This window comes from Fusarium falciforme, chromosome 12 (assembly GCF_026873545.1).
Source record: "Fusarium falciforme chromosome 12, complete sequence".
NCBI lineage: Eukaryota > Fungi > Ascomycota > Sordariomycetes > Hypocreales > Nectriaceae > Fusarium > Fusarium falciforme.
The window spans coordinates 2,254,137-2,271,355 of record NC_070555.1 but is presented as its reverse complement, the minus strand read 5'-3'; the positions used below and the strand labels follow the sequence as shown (position 1 = coordinate 2,271,355).

The window sequence follows — 17,219 nt, the reverse complement described above, 5'->3', positions numbered from 1 at the left end:
GCTTTTGATACGGCTCCACAAGCTCGTCGGCTGCCCATGCGATGCACTGATTGCAGCAACGGCAATCCAAAACCATGCTGTGAGTATAATGCGTACCAGAATTCCCTATTAGAATTCCAGGGGGTCTGGGCCCGTGAGTGGACTATTGCAGACTGGAATGATGCCAATATCCGCCCCCTGGACTCCTACATCTGTGCGCAGCATGCTGACGCGGCAGCACAACGGGATCACTCCATTCATAGATGTGGCGTGGAGCTCGTATCTGCAATTGATTGAATCTAAATTGACAATGAATATTAACCAAGGGGCAGGTCAATGTGCCCTCAACGGCAGCAACTGGAAGGAATTGACCAAGTTGACGTCAAAGCTATGCTAGTCAGGCACACAAAGCACGTTCTGGATCGATCCCCAACCATTATCGGCTATCACGGGAACCCCAAACTCTTATCTCGATGGTTTTTGAACGGCTGGGGTTCCGGCGAGGGTCCGCGCCGGTGCCGAGTCCCGACATCCGTGCGCTTCGGCCCCTCGTGGCGAAGCACGATGTGACGGTGACAATTAGATCCGGCATTGCTTCCCGAGAGCTGACATCATGTGACAGATTTGTAGCGTTGCGTTGACGGAAAGGAATGCCGTTGTAGTTTCAGGCGGGATGTCGCTGTCAGGACAATTTTATGCATAGTCACTCATAAGAGTTGTGAATAAAGATGCTGAGAATACAAACATAATGTGCCAGCCAATGATGTGGCGTTTATGCTGACGGTGGGATACTAGGTGCCCTAAATTTGCTCTTCGAGCCATTTTTCAAAGAAACAGGGCTTTCATGTGGTTGGGAAACGGAACACCAAATAGCCTGAGCTTATTAAAAATGTAATAATGGAGGAAATTGGTCTCCCAACGGAGATACTTCAAGCGCCAAATACGAGTTATTTATGACCTAATCCTAATGCTTGATAGTTGAGGCAATGTTGGGCTCCTGGAAGAAAATGAGCTTCTCTAGGGTAGGCACGAGGGCTGTGGTTGCTTGGTAACGGTAAAAGCAAGCGAGCTACGTGGATTTGCTTGGCGGCAAGCATTGCCATGGGAGTATCCCAGGTCCTGACAACGAGTAAAAAAAAATATAATTTGCACAGATACACCCAATATATGGGACATGGTCAGCTGTCACTTTCCAGACAGAAATAGGAGTCACCTCCAAGTGTACACTACCACTGAGAAAACATGGGGGAAAAAGAAGAATAAAAACAATAAATTGGTGTGCGTTTGTACTCGTGACAAAAAGCGAAAAGCTCAGATGGTGTTGAAATATGTTCATGAGAGCGACAAGTAAAGTTGATGAACTGGATTGTGTCGATTTGGTTGCCCGTGATTGGACGATGAGTTGGTTCCACTTGAGACGACGAGTCTTGGCATCCATCGCAGTTGATCATGTTAGCTAAGAGTCATGATAAGACACGGCAGTTTTTGAGTCAATTTCGCTTGAGTCGAGTCAATTTTGGTGTCAATTCGAGGCGTTAGTTGATGCATGAAGACGCCACGTCAATTCCTCTTGCATGCGTCAAATCAAGTCAAGCCCTGACTTTTTAGTCCATGACGACTAACACGCCAAGACTTCAACACCGTTAATAAAAGCGACAACCCGCCCGTCGTTCCCAGGCGAGACGAGGACATGGACATCAATGGCGTCTTGGAAGATTTTGACATTGGCGACCAAGATGCTGCCGGGACCGCCACGGAGCGGGCCTTTGGACGATGCTTCAACACACATGTTGGCAATGTCATAAAGCGCTATGACGCGAGCACCTGGGCAGGCATGCACTTACTACACGGCATGGATCACCTGAATAACCAGGCCTCGGTCATCCGGTGCAATTTCAACATCGGCCCACCGTGGGATGTTTACAAGATAGTTGAGGAGCGTCGACAATGGCCTAGAGAGCGATGGCAAAATGAGTTTGGGAGTCCCAACGTCTACGTGTACAACGGAGGCCACTGCACCTTGGCCCCTCCCTTGCCAAGTTGGTCCAGCTTTCAGCTTGACATCTTTGAGCAAAAAGTAGTGCCCAAGCCTGCTGAAACTGAAGACTGTGAGGACGGCGTTGGTAGCTGAGAGTAAAGCGAGAGGGCAGCGACAAGGAGGTTGACCTTGTAATGATTTGCAGCAACCCCAAGAGTTGCTTACTTTGGAAAACTCTCAAAAAATTGAGTGTGAGATGCAAATGCTGTTGACAAGCTCATGGCCATATGATTGATGTGTGGAAGCTTGAGCTTGGACACGGGGGCATGATCGGTAGGGTAACAACTTGGGTCTTTGTGAATATCTAGCAATCGCGTAGACATAGGATATTTTAAGCTTTTCTCTGCAGAAACGCTAGAAACAAGGCTCTGCCAGACCGTGCTTTGCAAATGAGCGGCTCTTATCACATCCCTGGCCCATCCCCTCCCTCCTTTACGCCACCCTCAAGTCGCCGCCGCAGCGATAAAAGCAGGCTGTGTCACTCAGATCAACGCAGCCTGGCTCCGCCAAGACTGCGCCTAACGCTCATCACAGCCAGCCCTTGCATCGGCGAGGCCCTCATCTGAACGGGTGTGCTACACCAGGTTGGACGCCATAGCTGGGTGTCATCGAACGAGGGGTTGGGAAGAAGCCCGCGCGGGTTAAAAAGGTCTTGTTTCCCTTGTTCCTGGACTTGTTTGGCATGCTACCTACTCTTTGTCAATCTTGCCCGTTCTACCTGCCCTTGTCCTAGGATTTCGCATATGGAGGAGACATCACGACTAAGATGATGACGAGACACGTCCACAGAGCTTCAGGGAAAGCTTGAGCAACACTATAAGCTCCATCCCAAGGCCAGCCGTAGCATGGCACCGCCCAGAGCCCAAGAAATGAGACCAGAATGCTGTGCAGAACACCGTACCTTGTCTCCAAGGGAACTATCCAGAAGGTTAACATGTCCAAGAGAGAACGGTATTATCAGGTGCTACCGCTTCTCCAACCTCGCACGATGAGGTGGAGATGCCATCTCACTGCAGTCCACGGCCGATTTGGGGTTAGATTCAGCGTATCGAGACTCTAGTGTTAGAGCTTCCGACGGGACCGGATTCGCAAGGTGATGTTGGTTTAGAGGGAGGGTGGCCTTACGAGAAGATGAGCCGCACCGGTCCTGACTTCGTCTCTTTAGGCCCAAACTATCTTTCAGATGAGTTTGAGAATATTGTTGAAGGAAAGTTTCTTTCAAGTAGAATGTCCCTTATTTGCTGATCCCGCTGTACCACAAGCAATATATCCGTCATATACGCATTCATGTTCAAATAAATGGCCAGCAGGCACATTCCCGGGTATTCGTTAGCCTTAAAGAGACGGCGTACGATCAAGTCGACGACCTAACAAACATGACTCAAATTCCCCGATCTCTTATTCTATATTAAAGACTCTCCAATACCAATATCCCGTAGTCTATCAACTAGACTTCATCAACATCTTCCTCCCTTGTCGTCACCACAACCTCCTTCTGCCTCCATCTCTGCACCAAAGGCAACCCAACTCCCGTCCAGAGCGTCAAAGCAACCACCCAAGCCAGCGCACTCCCCCAGCCGTGGGTCTTTTTAAACTCGGGAGCTTCGCCAGACGCCAGCTGGACCTGCTGGAACGGGATCACCACGGCCTGGCCGACAGACACCATGAAGCCGAGGATAAAGGCTCGCTTCTGCTGGTCGCCGCCGCAGGCCTCGTTGGCCCAGCCCGCGAGGAGGGGCGTGAAGCAGCCGTAGCAGCCGTGCATGATGAAGACTGCCATTCGGAGCTTGTGCGGGACGTCCCAGGCGGTGAGGATGGCGTAGTTGAATATCATGAGACTTCCGACGGCGCCACAGACAAGAGCACGACCACCGAGTTTATCGGCGATGTAGCCCGTCGAGATCATAAAGACAAAGTTGACTGCTCCGATACATGTTGGGATGTTGTTGATCTCGGGGACCGAGTACCAGCCGGTCGACTTGAGGTAGATGGCAAAATACTGCATGACGTAGCTTTTAAATGTTAGAATAAGAATAAATGCTGAGTAGTAGTATCTTACCTTCCGCAGGTCAAGGTCCAAAACGAGTATGCGGCTGTAAACGAATACACCTGCCAAGAGCTAAAGACGCGACGAAGCACCGACCAGTCCATCTTTCCAGCTGGCTTGCGGCCCTCTTCCTCGATACGCTGCTTGGAACGTTCTTTTTCCCATTCGTTGAGATAAAACGCGGTGGTAGTATGAGGCGTGTCGGGGAAACAGAACTATTGTGGTCAGTTTAAATGAGCATATCTTTACAGAAAAGATGTACTCACAAATCCATAAACAGCAACCGGCAGAGCCAGGATAAAGTCAAAGATGAACAACCATCTCCAAGCAGACATGCCACCTTTACCGTGCATGCCCGTGAAAAGAGCAGCCTGCAGATAACCAGAGAACATCTGTCCAATGACTCCGCTCATGACAAACAGGCCGCTTCGACGAGACAGCTCGCTCTTTCGATACCACGAGCCGAGACAGTACATGACACCTGGCCAAGCCGCCGACTCAAACAGGCCGATGAAGAAGCGCAAGACGTAAAACTGGTACGCGTGGTTGCACTTGAACAGGGCTAGCACAAAGACCGACCAGATGAGGAGACAAGAGGAAAGCCAGATTCGGGGTCGAAGAACAGTGATGATGAGGTTGGCAGCTGTACCTCCAATGATGGTTCCTAGTAACGTCAGTATAGCTTCTCATGGGCAAATGTTCACTCTTACCAATTGAAAAGTACGTGTTCATCCACGAAAGTTCATTTCCGGGACCAAAACCCAGCTCCTCCGACATTCCAGACACGTAGGCGTTTGAAACATTGTTTCCATCAAGCTGACAGTATTAGCAAAGATCTTGCATCACTGATGAGAGCATGAAACGAACCTGCTTGATGAAAAATAGCAAGCACGCAAAACTCAACAGGAACCAATCAAGCTTAAAAATGAGCTTCTTCTCCTCCTTGGACGTTCCGGGCTCGTGCCAGTGAAACCATTGATCCTTGCCCGCCGCAGGGACCGTCGTGTCATTTTTCAAGTCGACCGCTGCCGCCGATGTAATAGATGAGCGATCCTTCGCACTGACATGTGCAGTGCTAATCGCATTGTCGCCTTCAACCGCGTGAGGAGCCATCGTGACAAGCTATGTCGGAGTAAACTTGACAAGAGGTTGATTCCAGGGCATCCCAGGAGCAAGAACTTATATCCAGATTTCTTCTGATGTATCGACGAGCCCACTAAATAAGAAGGCGTTTGCTCTAACCATTTCTAATTCGTCTGGCCGATTGCGTGCTTGCTCCCAGGTCGTTTGCCGCTCCGGCGCAAGTCCGGGCGTTTTTCCCAAAGAGGAAATTTCTCGACGTCGGCGTGATGCCGCGATCCATGCCACGGACTTGACCCCGGCTAGCGCAATCTGGATGCGACGGGGAATAACTCGGTGAGTCAAAGGCAGCTGTCGCTTTGTGTCTTGTTGGTTGCACTGATAATGCAGTATTATTGCGGAATACAGTGACCTCGACGGCTGATAGCAACACCACCAGAACAGCCCTCAACGCCCTCAAAGTAACTAATCCCCGACTCGTTTGCATCACTCTTGTCGCTATTCAGCAGAAATGGTTGAGATCATTACAGTAAACGGAGCTGAGCTTGCCTATGAGCTCAGCGGCCCGAAAAATGCACAACTCATCATCACCCTCCACGGCGGAAGGGGCATGGGTAAGACTCTCATCCCTTTGAAAAAATACAAGTTTTCTAACCAGCTCAGGGGATCACAGGTCTGATTACAAAGTTTACAGCCGCCTAAACGACCGTTTCCGTGTCCTCTCATTTGACTACAGGGGACACGGGCAGAGCTCTCGGACCAAGCCTTATACCTTTAAGCAGCTGGTTGACGACATTGAAGGCGTGAGAAAGCATTTCTTGGGGCCTGAAGAGAAGGTCATTATCTGTGGTGGTAGCTTTGGAGGGTTCCTCGCTCAGCAGTATGCCATTACCTATCCAGCTCGACTTTCGCACTTAATTCTGCGTGGAACGGCACCATCTCACCATCGTACGTATCAAACATTCTGATTAATACACTGAACTAATGATGCATCAGATGAGGAGGGCGCTATTAAAACTCTCGAGGACAGAATCAGCAAGGTCCCCAGTTTCTCAAAGGAGATGCTAAGGGACAAGGTCTTTGGGGCATTTCAAGACGACGACGAGTTTAGACTTGTTCACTTTGCCATGATGCCGCTATACCGAGAAGACTTTGATGCCAACGCAGGACTGAGGGCTTGTCTGGATACGGTCTATGTTGCGGAATCTCACAGTACGTCACGACTAGTGACGACAAGACGACTTGGCTGACGCTTTCAGATGACCTCTACTCGCAGGAGGAAAAGTACTTTGACTACGTTGAGAAGCTTGACAGCATCACGGCAAAGACATTGGTCATCGTTGGTGATCAAGATTGGATCTGTCCGCCAGGTAATGTTGCTGACCCTATATGCGAGCCTTGGCTGACTTGGCAAAGACAACTCAAAGATCATTTCGGAACGCGTCAAGAATGCGGAATTATTTGTGGTTACTGGTGCCAATCATAGCGTGCACGTTGAAAAGTCGGATCTGGTGCTCTCCAAGATCAGAGAGTTTTTAGATTAGTAGATAGTTAATCAGTATGCAGCATATCTTGTATTGAGACATTCAATCGCGTTTCCGGCTGCAAGATAACCTCTATGTCAAGAACCCCGCTCATGTCTTTGCATTATCAAGATACCTACCCTTGGTAAGACGTTTTCAATCGCGGGGAAAACTCGTTTCCTGACATGATAAGATGTGATCGGCAAGCTCCTCGTCTTCTCCGCAGCACATGGTTTCAGCATGAACTGACAACCCGGAAAACCATTGCCCCAACCAGAACTCCAGCTCGACAACTGACTCGGGGAAACTCAACTCTCAGTCGGGCGGTGACATGATAGTCGGAATCGGCCCGCTCGCGACATGCCCAAGTCTGGTCTAGCACCAGTGGCTAGAAATACCAAAAACAGGGATCATGTCGGAAACACCCCGACATAGGGATCCATCGCTAGTCGAGATTGCGCCATCGAAACTCGCTAGGTCTGTGAGTAGCCGATTCATCATTCGGCTAACTCGTCGTTTTGACTGATGGTTAAAAACCAGCATGCTATTGCGTTGAGCGTGGGTTGGGACACACCGAAAATGGCAGACATTCGCGTTTCCATCGACAGGGGAGGCACCTTTTGCGACGTGATCGCGACAGACGGTCAAGGGCAGAGTCCCTTCATCTTTAAGCTTCTTTCAGAAGATCCTGCCAATTACCCAGATGCTCCAACTGAGGCTATTCGAAGGATTCTGGAGAGGTTTGAAGGGAGGACAATTCCAGTTGGTGAGAAACTTGATGCATCAAGGATAGGTTTGTATCTTCATTCAAGCATGCACTGTTCATTTCAACTCACATGGAATAGCATCGTGCCGTATTGGCACTACCGTTGCTACAAATGCGCTTCTCACGGGAAACGGTGAAAAGTTTGCCTTTGCAACAACAAAGGGTAAGTCCTTTATCCCCGTCATCAACTGAGGTCTAACAAAGTACAGGTTTCAAGGATGTTTGCGTCATTGGAGATCAGTCGAGGCCTGAGTTATTCAATCTCAGCATACGAAAGGCTTCAGTCCTCCACTCAGACGTGATTGAAATCGATGAACGAATCACCATCGAGGACTACGATCTCAACCCTCACCCACTCAGTCAACAAGTCCTTGGACAAAATCTCAACCTTGTCAAAACACCAAGCGGAGAAACCATTCAGGTCATTAAGAAACCCGACGAAGCCGCCATTCGAAAGCAACTCTCAGATCTTCGAAACGATGGGTACACATCATTGGCAATCTGCTTCATGCATGCCTACATCTTTCCCGACCACGAAAAGCTTGTCGCTCAACTCGCCAAGGACGTTGGTTTTGAATTTGTCACCATCTCGTCTCAGACAAGCCCATCCATCAACTTTCTCAACAGAAGCAACTCAACCTGCTCTGAAGCCTACCTCTACCCCATCATCCGACGATACGTTGACAACTTTGAGTCTGGCTTCAAGGTGCCGCCCGGAAGAGTAGAGTTCATGTGTTCTGATGGTGGACTGAAACAGGCCAACAAGTTCCGCGGTAACGAAGCCCTTCTAAGTGGTCCGGCAGGTGGCGTCGTTGGTACAGCTCGATGCTTTGATGCCAACGAAGGTACCCCTGTTCTTGACTTTGACATGGGTGGTACAAGCACAGATGTCTCGAGATATGATGGCAAATACGATTTTCTCCAACAGACGTCCATCGCTGGGAGGACCATCAACCTGTCCATGCTGAACATTGCAACCGTGGCTGCAGGTGGTGGCTCCATTCTCTTTGCAAGGAACGGACTCTTGACTGTTGGACCAGAGTCAGCTGGCGCTCATCCAGGCCCTGCTTGCTATAGGAAAGGAGGTCCTCTGACAGTGACCGATGCGAACTTGTTTCTCGGAAGACTGGTCCTGTCCTCGTTTCCAGCCATCTTTGGAGAGTCTGGAGATCAAGAGCTAGACACTGAAGTCGTGAGACAAAAGTTTCAGGAGATTACCGCGGACTTCAACCTCCAGACTTCACAGAATCTGACACCAGAGGAGGTGGCTTCCGGCTTCCTCAACATCGCCAACGAGACAATGAGCCGACCTATTCGAAATGCGACAGAGGCAAGGGGATACGCTCCAGAGAGTCACAACCTCGTCAGCTTTGGAGGTGCAGGCGGTCAGCACGCATGCTCCATAGCCGATAAGCTGGGGATCAAGCGAGTTCTGATTCACAAACTGTCGTCTCTCCTCTCTGCCCATGGCATCGCGCATGCGGAGTTGCAATACGAGACATACGAACCGTATGCGGCCAAGCTCAACGGTGATGCCATGGACGGCGTAAATCAGCTTTTTGAAACTCTGAAGAAAAAGGTTGCTGCCGAACTCGTCTCCCAAAAGGCCTCGGAGGGCAGCCTTGTGTTTGACGAATCCCTCGTGTTGAAGTACTTCGGCACCGACACGAACCTCTCCGTTTCAAAGCCAGAAGACGGAGACTACGCAGCTGCCTTCAAAGACATTCACATGCGAGAGTTTGCCTTTTCCATGAATAGACCAATCATCATCGAGTCGGTCAAGGTCCGAGGAATAGGAAGCACAGGAACTCAAGTTCGTGAGCCAACTGCCTACCAGGAGATCGCTTCGAGCAGACTAGCACCCTACTCGAGTCAGACGGCAACGCAAAGCGTTTACCTGGATGGCACTTGGCAGGATACAAGCGTCTTCAAGTTGGAAGACATTCCTGAAGGAAGCTTGATCAACGGCCCAGCGATAATTATTGACCAGACACAAACAATTCTCGTCGAGCCGCTTTTCCAGGCCCATGTTCTCTCAAACTACGTTGTCCTGGACAAGACAGCCGCCGAAGAGTCATCAAGCACCACACCAGCGACCGTGGAGGGTGCACCATCTGAGGCACTTGTCTCTACGAGCAACCTCGACCCTATCCAGCTCTCCGTCTTTGCACATCGCTTCATGGCAATTGCCGAGCAAATGGGCAACACCCTCCAAAGAACTTCCATCTCGAGCAGCATCAAAGAACGCCTCGATTTCTCCTGCGCCATTTTCTCGCCCCAGGGAAAACTTGTTGCCAACGCCCCTCACATTCCCATTCACTTGGGAAGCATGCAGTTTGCCGTTCAGGCTCAGCATCGCCATTGGCTAGGGAAGTTGAAGCCAGGGGATGTTTTGCTTACGAACCATCCTTCATGGGGAGGCACTCATCTTCCTGATTTGACCGTGGTAACGCCTGTCTTTGTTGGTGATGAGATTGCCTTTTATGTCGCATCCCGTGGCCATCACACAGATATCGGAGGCATGGGTATTACTAGCATGATGCCCGAATCTCGATCCCTCTGGGAAGAAGGAATCATTGTTCCCTCAATGAAGATTGTCAGCGGCGGTGAATTTCTCGAAGACGACGTCAGAGCCACCTTCAACAAGGTGGGCACATATCCAGGATGCAGTGCAACACGTCGGATCCAAGACAACATCTCAGACCTCAAGGCTCAAACTTCGGCGAACCAGCGCGGCATCATCTTGCTTCAGAAACTTTGCAATGAGTACACTCTTGAGGTGGTGCATAAGTACATGGAGGGAATCCAAGACAACGCCGAGTTTGCGGTTCGACAGTTTTTCAAGGGGTTGGCTCAGAAACACCCCAAGCCTCTGACGGCAACGGACTTTTTGGATGATGGTACTGTCATGAAGGTCAAGATCACCATCGACAAAGAAACAGGTGGTGCGATCTACGACTTTGCTGGCTCGGGACCTCAGATGTGGGGAAACTATAATTGCCCCATCTCCATCACCCACTCAGCCATCATCTACACCATCCGGTGTCTCGTCAACCTCGAAATCCCTCTCAACGAAGGTTGTCTAGCCCCTTGTGATATCCGCGTGCCTGTAGGCTCTGTCCTCAACCCTACCCCCGCCGTGGCCATCTGCGGCTCAACCCTAGCGAGCCAGCGTGTGATTGACCTGATTCTTCGTGCGTTTGGTCGATACGGAGCAAGCCAGGGGTGTGCCAACTCATTTGGCTGGGGCATGGGAGGCAAGAACCCGCAGACTGGAGAGATTGAGCCAGGATGGAATTACGGTGAATCCATTGGTGGAGGAGTCGGTGCTGGCGAAGGCTACACCGGAGAAAATGGAGTACATGTAGGTTATCTCGCCTTCGTCAGACAACATTACTAACTTTTATTAGGTACACTCCACAAACACCCGACAGACAGACAGCGAGGTAATAGAAAAGCGAACGGCCGTTCTCGTTCGCAAGTACAGTATCAGGGACGGAAGCGGAGGCCATGGCCGATGGCGCGGTGGCAATGGTATCACTCGAGAGATTGAGGCTCGTACCAACCTCAAGTTCAGCATCCTCAGTGACAGAAGAGTGTACCGCCCGTACGGCATGGCTGGAGGTCACGCAGGCCAAAAGGGTGAGAACAACGTCTTCAAGTTCAACGAGGGGGGTGAGCTAGAGAAGATGAATCTTGGAGGAAAGGCCATTGTTCATTTGAAGCCGGGTGAGTATGTGCAGATCAACACACCGGGAGGAGGAGGATATGGGAGACCAGATGGTGAGGAAGAGGAAGAAGGATTTGATGACTTTCACAGAGGATTCGTATAGATTATCCTTAGACTGAATAATGCAACACAACCTTCCCCAAGTCATGTTCCCCATCTCACCTCATCATCTACTCTCTAGCCCCCTTCCAACTCGGAATACTACCTCGGGGCAGATTTTTCACCGACAGAAAAAGGCCTGCTCCTCTCCTTTACCATGAAGCGAAACTCGGTCATCGATGTAGTCATTCGGAGCTCCGTGAATTACGGGGCTCGGCCCCACCAGCCTCGGAGCTCCGACTCGGACGCCCGATGACCCCAAAAATGAGACCCCTGGAAGTTGTCCAATGACGTTGCCTCGGATAGTAATGCGGGATCTGTTTCAGAGATTCACCTGTATAAATAAACAAATCGTTCGTCTTCGTATCACCATCGCAGTTGCTCTCCTCAGCTCTGGATCACATTACCAATCATTAGTTCTCACGTGGCACCATCAAGATGAACCCGTCAGTCACACGTCATCTTGGACGATCCCTCTACCAACTTCGCTCAGCAACATCGCGATACCAGCTAAGAACCATGGCATCAGCCACGAAAGACGGCTGGTCCGCCAACCAATACGTCAAGTTTCTCAACGAGCGAACGCAGCCCGCTGTTGATCTGCTCTCCCGAGTCCCCGCAACTTCACCCAAGCGAGTTGTTGATCTGGGCTGTGGTCCCGGCAACTCCACCGCCGTATTGGCAGAGCGCTACCCAGATGCGGATCTCTCGGGAATTGACTCCTCGCCCGACATGATACGGAAGGCCAAGGAGACGCTGCCAGGCGTGGCTTTTGACGTTGCCGACTTACAGGCGTACAAGCCTGATGGACCTGTCGACGTGCTCTTCTCAAACGCCGTCCTTCAGTGGATTCCAGCAGGAAGCCGAATCCAGGTAATTCGTCAACTGTTGGAGCATCTTGCGCCCGGCGGCTCTTTGGCAGTCCAGGTCCCCTTCAACCTATCGGAGCCTTCGCACGTCGCCATGAAAGAAACGGCCTTTGCCCCCAACGTGCCCTGGACAGAAAAGCTCAAGGCTGCAAACCCTGTCCGAGAAGAATTCCCCGACCCATCTGAGCTCTACGACGGGCTGAAACATCTTTGCGCCGACTTGACAATCTGGAAGACGACATACTACCACACCATGGAGAATCACGAGGGCATTGTTGAATGGGTCAAGGGCACAGGCCTACGTCCCTTCCTCGACCCTTTGACAGAATCAGAGCGCAAGGAGTACACTGAGCAGTATATAGCGAGACTGAGAGCCGCTTATCCTACGCAGAAGGACGGAAAGGTTGTTTTGCCGTATCCTCGACTGTTTGTAGTCGCTATCAAGGCATAGATGCAACATGTATTGTATTCATTAACGGTAGTAAAACGCCGGCCCCCGGTATCCTGATTGAACAATATTCTAGTGAGAATCCATATTCCATGCTCCATTGACAAAGAAAGAATGCGCATTACACGCTCTCGGCGTAGTTGGCCTCCTTGGCGGGAGCCTTGTTCTTCTTCTCAAACAGCTTCTGTCCCACCTTATCCGTGAGGGCATCCGCCTTTTCGCCAAGAAACGTCTTGAGGCAGCCATAAGTACCCGAAATCAACCAGAGAATGACGCTCACGAGGTCGATCCACACAGCGACCTTCATGGGGCCCGTTGAGGCACCCTTGTACTTGTCGTCGCTGTCGCGTCCGAGAAAAATACCGGCAAAGATGCCGAAAACGATGAGCCACAGGACAAAGAGAATGAGGTCCCAGGCGAATGCACGGTATGTCTTGAACAGCTTGAGCTTGCTGCCGATGTAGGGAAGAGCGCCGAGAGGTGTGATCGCAACAAAAAGAATGGCCGTGGTAGCTGACAGACCAGCGACAGTGAGGGCAAAGTACCATTCAGGTGAGAAACCACCATTGTTATCCTTGTCATTATCGCTAACGCGATGTCCGTAAAATCCACAGGCAATGAGCGCAAAGACAAACTGCAGACCACGACACACGAGGCGCGGCACGACCTCGAAAGTCTTGAGCCACGCCTTTCCCATGGTCTTGCCCGTCTCGGCACCCTCATTGAAAGCGTGTCGACCGGCCTTGCGACCAAGCTCGCCCTTGTCTGCGTTGCGGAGCTCGTTGGCGGCGCCGGCGATGCCCTGGACGTTTTGGCCGAGTTCGATGGCGGTCTGGCCGGCCTTGATGGCGGAACTAAGCTTGCCCTTGCCCATTTTGGTACAGAGAGTGAGATGGGTGAAGTGAAAAGAGAGTTGGTTGGTGGTTGAGTTGAACGAGTTGTGAACCAGTATTATGAAGAGAATCTGCCAGCAGTGTGTGTGGGAAATGAAAGAAAAAAAAGAAAGGGTAAGAAAATGGAAAGATCAGTGAAAGTGAAAAGCGAGAGATGGTTTGCAAAGTGAATAAGTGCAAGACAAGCAGCCTTATAAATACAAACCACAAAGAAACACGCGACAAAACAATCAGCAACGTCGAATCATCAAACAAGTCCACGCAAAACAGCTTCTCAGGTCAAACCACCTACAACCAATAGTGCCAAACGAGGCCGACGACAAAGAGGCCAGGCGTCTGAATGCCGTCAATCAAGCCCCAATCGTTTGTGTTTTGCCGCCCTTGCAGCGCGACCCGGGGAGGCGCTTAGTGAAACGTGCGTTACGCGCCGCCGTTTTGTTATGAATGGGGAAATTTGATTGGTCAAGACGTGCCGCGACAAAGCAAGGGTCTTGTCGACGTTATTCTTAGATTAGACGCTGCCTTTTGATGAATTCTATTTCTTCTTTTCAGGGCTTCCTTGCATTGTTCTTCCCAGGGTCTGACCACTTCGGCCACTTCAGAGACCCGTGCCTGAAACAATATTTTTTTTTCCCGGTCATTGGTGCTGATTCAGATGAAGCGATGTTGACCAAAATGCCTAAAAATAGGTTGGGAACCAATCGTTGAAGTGGGTCTGTCGCCTTTAGGTCAATTCCCCAGATTTGTGGAAAAAGGCTTGGCAACCCAACACGAGCGTACGTACCCTAGAGCTGCATCAATCTGCACCTATTTTGATAGAAAAGATAGGGTTTCTTGAGGTCATTCTAGCAGCATATAAGATATAAGGCTTTCTGTGTTTAATGCTTGATTCCACAAAAGGGAGGCCGCGAGTGGCGTTACGAAATTCTGTGATCACGACGAAGTTTTGTTATCATGGAACCCATATCTGAACCATCATTCACCACATCTCCCTAATTTCTAACCCTTTGTACTCGCATGTGTAGTGAAAATGCCCTAGAATAGATCGCGATATTCTCCCAGCTCACGTTTCTTAAGACTGGAGATAAGATGTTATATCATTGAACCCAATCGTGAGCAATGTGTATCGATTGAGGCCGAGCATCGCAGGCGGATTAAAAATGCAGTGAAGCGCATTCTTGTCGCGCATTGATTGGCTTAAAACCCTCCGATCATGGTTTGGCGGAAGAATAAATATCCGAGATCTGGGAATGGAGTCCGGAGTTTACCATTTCTCCCCGGCTGACCTCAAAAACACGTGCACGAGACAAACGACATGGCAGAACCCGACGAGGACACCCCTCCCTTGGAGGCCCAAGGCTCTGATGAGGGCCCTCCATCAAAAAGACAGAGAGGATTTATTGCAAGACAGGTGAGCAGCCACCACTCGTCACAATCGGTGAGACTGACCTCTTTAGGCCTGCGAGTACTGTCGCCAGAAAAAAACGAGATGTGATGAAGATTTTCCCTGTGGCCTTTGCAGGTCGCTTGGAATCCCATGTCGCTTCGCGCAGAGGAAAGCTACAAGGTAATTGCATGTCGGTAACCGTGAGTTTGAATGAGGCTGAGAGTTTCCCAGAAATGAAGCCTCTTTGGGCATGATTGTGAACATTCTGCGGCGCATCGAGGGAAAGATTGACGAGGATAGAGCCGTCGACAGAAATTCGCTGAATGATAACCGATTGAACGCCACACATTCGAGGACAATTCTCCCGAGGTCTCCTGCAAACTCGAGCGAAATCCTGGGTGTACCGTCATTCTTGCAGCGACGTGAATCAGTGGTCGCAACACCTACTTCAAACACAGATTCAAGCCCACCCATATCATTCAGCGCTCATCAAGTCCTTTTCTGGCCGGCCATTCAATCAGCGCTGCCGGAATCTGTCAAACTCTTGTGTCAAGTCAACGGGCCTGACTACAGCACGCGCCTGGAAGCATCACGGCCAAACCTGCAGCTCCCGACATCTTCAGACTTGCAGTCGGATTGGCTGTCGGGGTTGAGCGTGGCGACTTTGAAGGAGTTGTCTGATGTCTACTTTTCAACATTCAACCTCGCTAACCCTATTCTTGACCAAAAGACCTACTTCCAGCGAACGTTGGGTGTCGCCATTGATGGTAACTTTGGCATCTGCATAGAAAGCTGCATAGTGCTGGTTGTCATGGCGCTGGGCGTTATTGGCCAAAAGGCGCTGGTGGAAGGGGGCTTTGCATCAGCCACAACTCCTGGAACCTCTGGGCTTGCTGGGGTTCAGGATGGAGACATGCCGGGCTTGGCATTTTTCAACGAGGCCAGAAAGCGACTGGGCTTCTTGATATGCGACCAAGGGCTTCAGGCCTGCCAGTTCTACTTGCTATCTGGGTAAGAACTCGGATTGGTCGTTCTTAGGGAATGTGCTAATGGTTGGTAGTCTCTTTTATGCGGAAGCTCTCCGACCTATTGACTGGTGGTCTATGCTCAACAAGGCCAGTGCCTGCAGCGCATATTTCTGGAACAAGTGAGTTGTCTTACTCATGAATCAATAGCTTCTAACAAGTTGCAGCCTTTCCAGGGACCGTGACGAGTGGATGCTCGACATGCAGTCACGGCTCTTTTGGATCACAAGCATGTTTGAAGCCGTTCTCACGCAAGAGCTCAATCTGCCACCGAGCAACTCGCTCGAGCTTGAAGAGCACATTGCTCTACCAAAGTTCATATCAGTCGAAGACATCCCCTCGTTTGGCTCTTTTCGTTATCCAGGAGATGACCCGTTCTTTCACTATCACTTTTTGTCGCAGCTCGCCCATCGACTTATCCTAACGCGAGCCCGTAACAGTTTGTTTCATTCAAGTAAGTGAATGCCTGATTTCCCTGACTCGTACTCACATCTGCAGGCCCAACCGCCGACTATCCTCCGGAACCCGTGGAGGACGAACTGATTCGCCAGCTGGAGCAATGGCGGCAAAGGCTCCCTCCAATGCTGCAGTTCGACCCCAAGGCCCCACTGAGCCGGGCAGATTCACCTTCAGATATTTTAGTAACTGCTTGGCTTCACTGTCGTTACTTCGTTGCGAGATATCACATCGGCCGACCGTTGCTGTGAGTAACATCATCAGAGACTGAGATAATCACTGACGGCATTTAGGCATCGCGCCCTGCAGCGCCCATCTTCTCTGACGGAAGGTCATCTCCGAAAATGCCGCGATACAATAGCCGCGGTATTAAATTGGGCATCAATTCTTCAAGTAGCAAACTCAATGAAGAGTTGCAACCCTCTGCGATTCTTTGTCAGCGGCCAGTAAGACACTCTTCCATTGCAAACTTTTACTATTCTGACAAATGCTAGGCTCTTTGGTCAAATATGTGTTATTTTTGCCTTGAGCGTTTCTCCATATCAGCACATCCGGGATATTGTGTCGGACGTTGATTTGAAGTGGAAGTCATTTGCGTTGGACTATCTGGAGGAGTCTGCTGCTCATAGTCCCACTATTGAGCAGGACTATCAGATTGCCAAGATATTATGTGAAGATATATGTAAAAGTTAGATTCTCAGGAGTAGAAAACGCAAAGCTAGCATGACCTTATATAATTAATTTGGTATATAAAAATTCCACGAAACTTTGTTGCAATTAAAGACAACGCGTTTTTAACTTGTATAGTTGAGCCGAGTCAGTTACAATTGGGCCGAGTCAAAAAGTCCAGAACTGAGCGATATAAGACCCGCAGCGAAA

General features: G+C 50.2%; 6 protein-coding genes across 6 annotated transcripts; 4 read left to right on the top strand and 2 right to left on the bottom strand.

Annotated features, from left to right (window-relative positions):
• Nucleotides 1-3,464: 3,464 nt before the first annotated feature.
• NCS54_01450700 (MFS domain-containing protein) lies at nucleotides 3,465-5,177 on the bottom strand (the record flags this gene model as incomplete). The annotated part of the gene is made up of 5 exons (XM_053159655.1): nucleotides 3,465-4,029; nucleotides 4,077-4,279; nucleotides 4,331-4,728; nucleotides 4,775-4,880; nucleotides 4,932-5,177. 5 exons carry the CDS (start codon nucleotides 5,175-5,177, stop codon nucleotides 3,465-3,467), a joined length of 1,518 nt encoding a protein of 505 aa, XP_053015630.1.
• A 478-nt stretch (nucleotides 5,178-5,655) lies between these two features.
• On the top strand, nucleotides 5,656-6,688 carry NCS54_01450600 (AB hydrolase-1 domain-containing protein; the record flags this gene model as incomplete). Its single annotated transcript, XM_053159654.1, has 5 exons — nucleotides 5,656-5,758; nucleotides 5,808-6,092; nucleotides 6,141-6,356; nucleotides 6,404-6,514; nucleotides 6,561-6,688. The coding sequence occupies 5 exons, from the start codon at nucleotides 5,656-5,658 to the stop codon at nucleotides 6,686-6,688; spliced, it is 843 nt and encodes a 280-aa protein (XP_053015629.1).
• A 391-nt stretch (nucleotides 6,689-7,079) lies between these two features.
• NCS54_01450500 (Hypothetical protein) lies at nucleotides 7,080-11,266 on the top strand (the record flags this gene model as incomplete). Its single annotated transcript, XM_053159653.1, has 5 exons — nucleotides 7,080-7,148; nucleotides 7,208-7,460; nucleotides 7,513-7,596; nucleotides 7,643-10,797; nucleotides 10,844-11,266. The coding sequence occupies 5 exons, from the start codon at nucleotides 7,080-7,082 to the stop codon at nucleotides 11,264-11,266; spliced, it is 3,984 nt and encodes a 1,327-aa protein (XP_053015628.1).
• Nucleotides 11,267-11,700: 434 nt separating this feature from the next.
• On the top strand, nucleotides 11,701-12,582 carry NCS54_01450400 (Methyltransf-25 domain-containing protein; the record flags this gene model as incomplete). Its single annotated transcript, XM_053159652.1, has 1 exon — nucleotides 11,701-12,582. The coding sequence occupies one exon, from the start codon at nucleotides 11,701-11,703 to the stop codon at nucleotides 12,580-12,582; it is 882 nt and encodes a 293-aa protein (XP_053015627.1).
• Nucleotides 12,583-12,700: 118 nt separating this feature from the next.
• Nucleotides 12,701-13,453, bottom strand: NCS54_01450300 (Hypothetical protein; the record flags this gene model as incomplete). The annotated part of the gene is made up of 1 exon (XM_053159651.1): nucleotides 12,701-13,453. The coding sequence occupies one exon, from the start codon at nucleotides 13,451-13,453 to the stop codon at nucleotides 12,701-12,703; it is 753 nt and encodes a 250-aa protein (XP_053015626.1).
• Nucleotides 13,454-14,722: 1,269 nt separating this feature from the next.
• NCS54_01450200 (Zn(2)-C6 fungal-type domain-containing protein) lies at nucleotides 14,723-17,033 on the top strand (the record flags this gene model as incomplete). Its single annotated transcript, XM_053159650.1, has 8 exons — nucleotides 14,723-14,883; nucleotides 14,930-15,049; nucleotides 15,091-15,870; nucleotides 15,920-16,006; nucleotides 16,052-16,338; nucleotides 16,383-16,587; nucleotides 16,634-16,786; nucleotides 16,835-17,033. The coding sequence occupies 8 exons, from the start codon at nucleotides 14,723-14,725 to the stop codon at nucleotides 17,031-17,033; spliced, it is 1,992 nt and encodes a 663-aa protein (XP_053015625.1).
• Nucleotides 17,034-17,219: the final 186 nt, after the last annotated feature.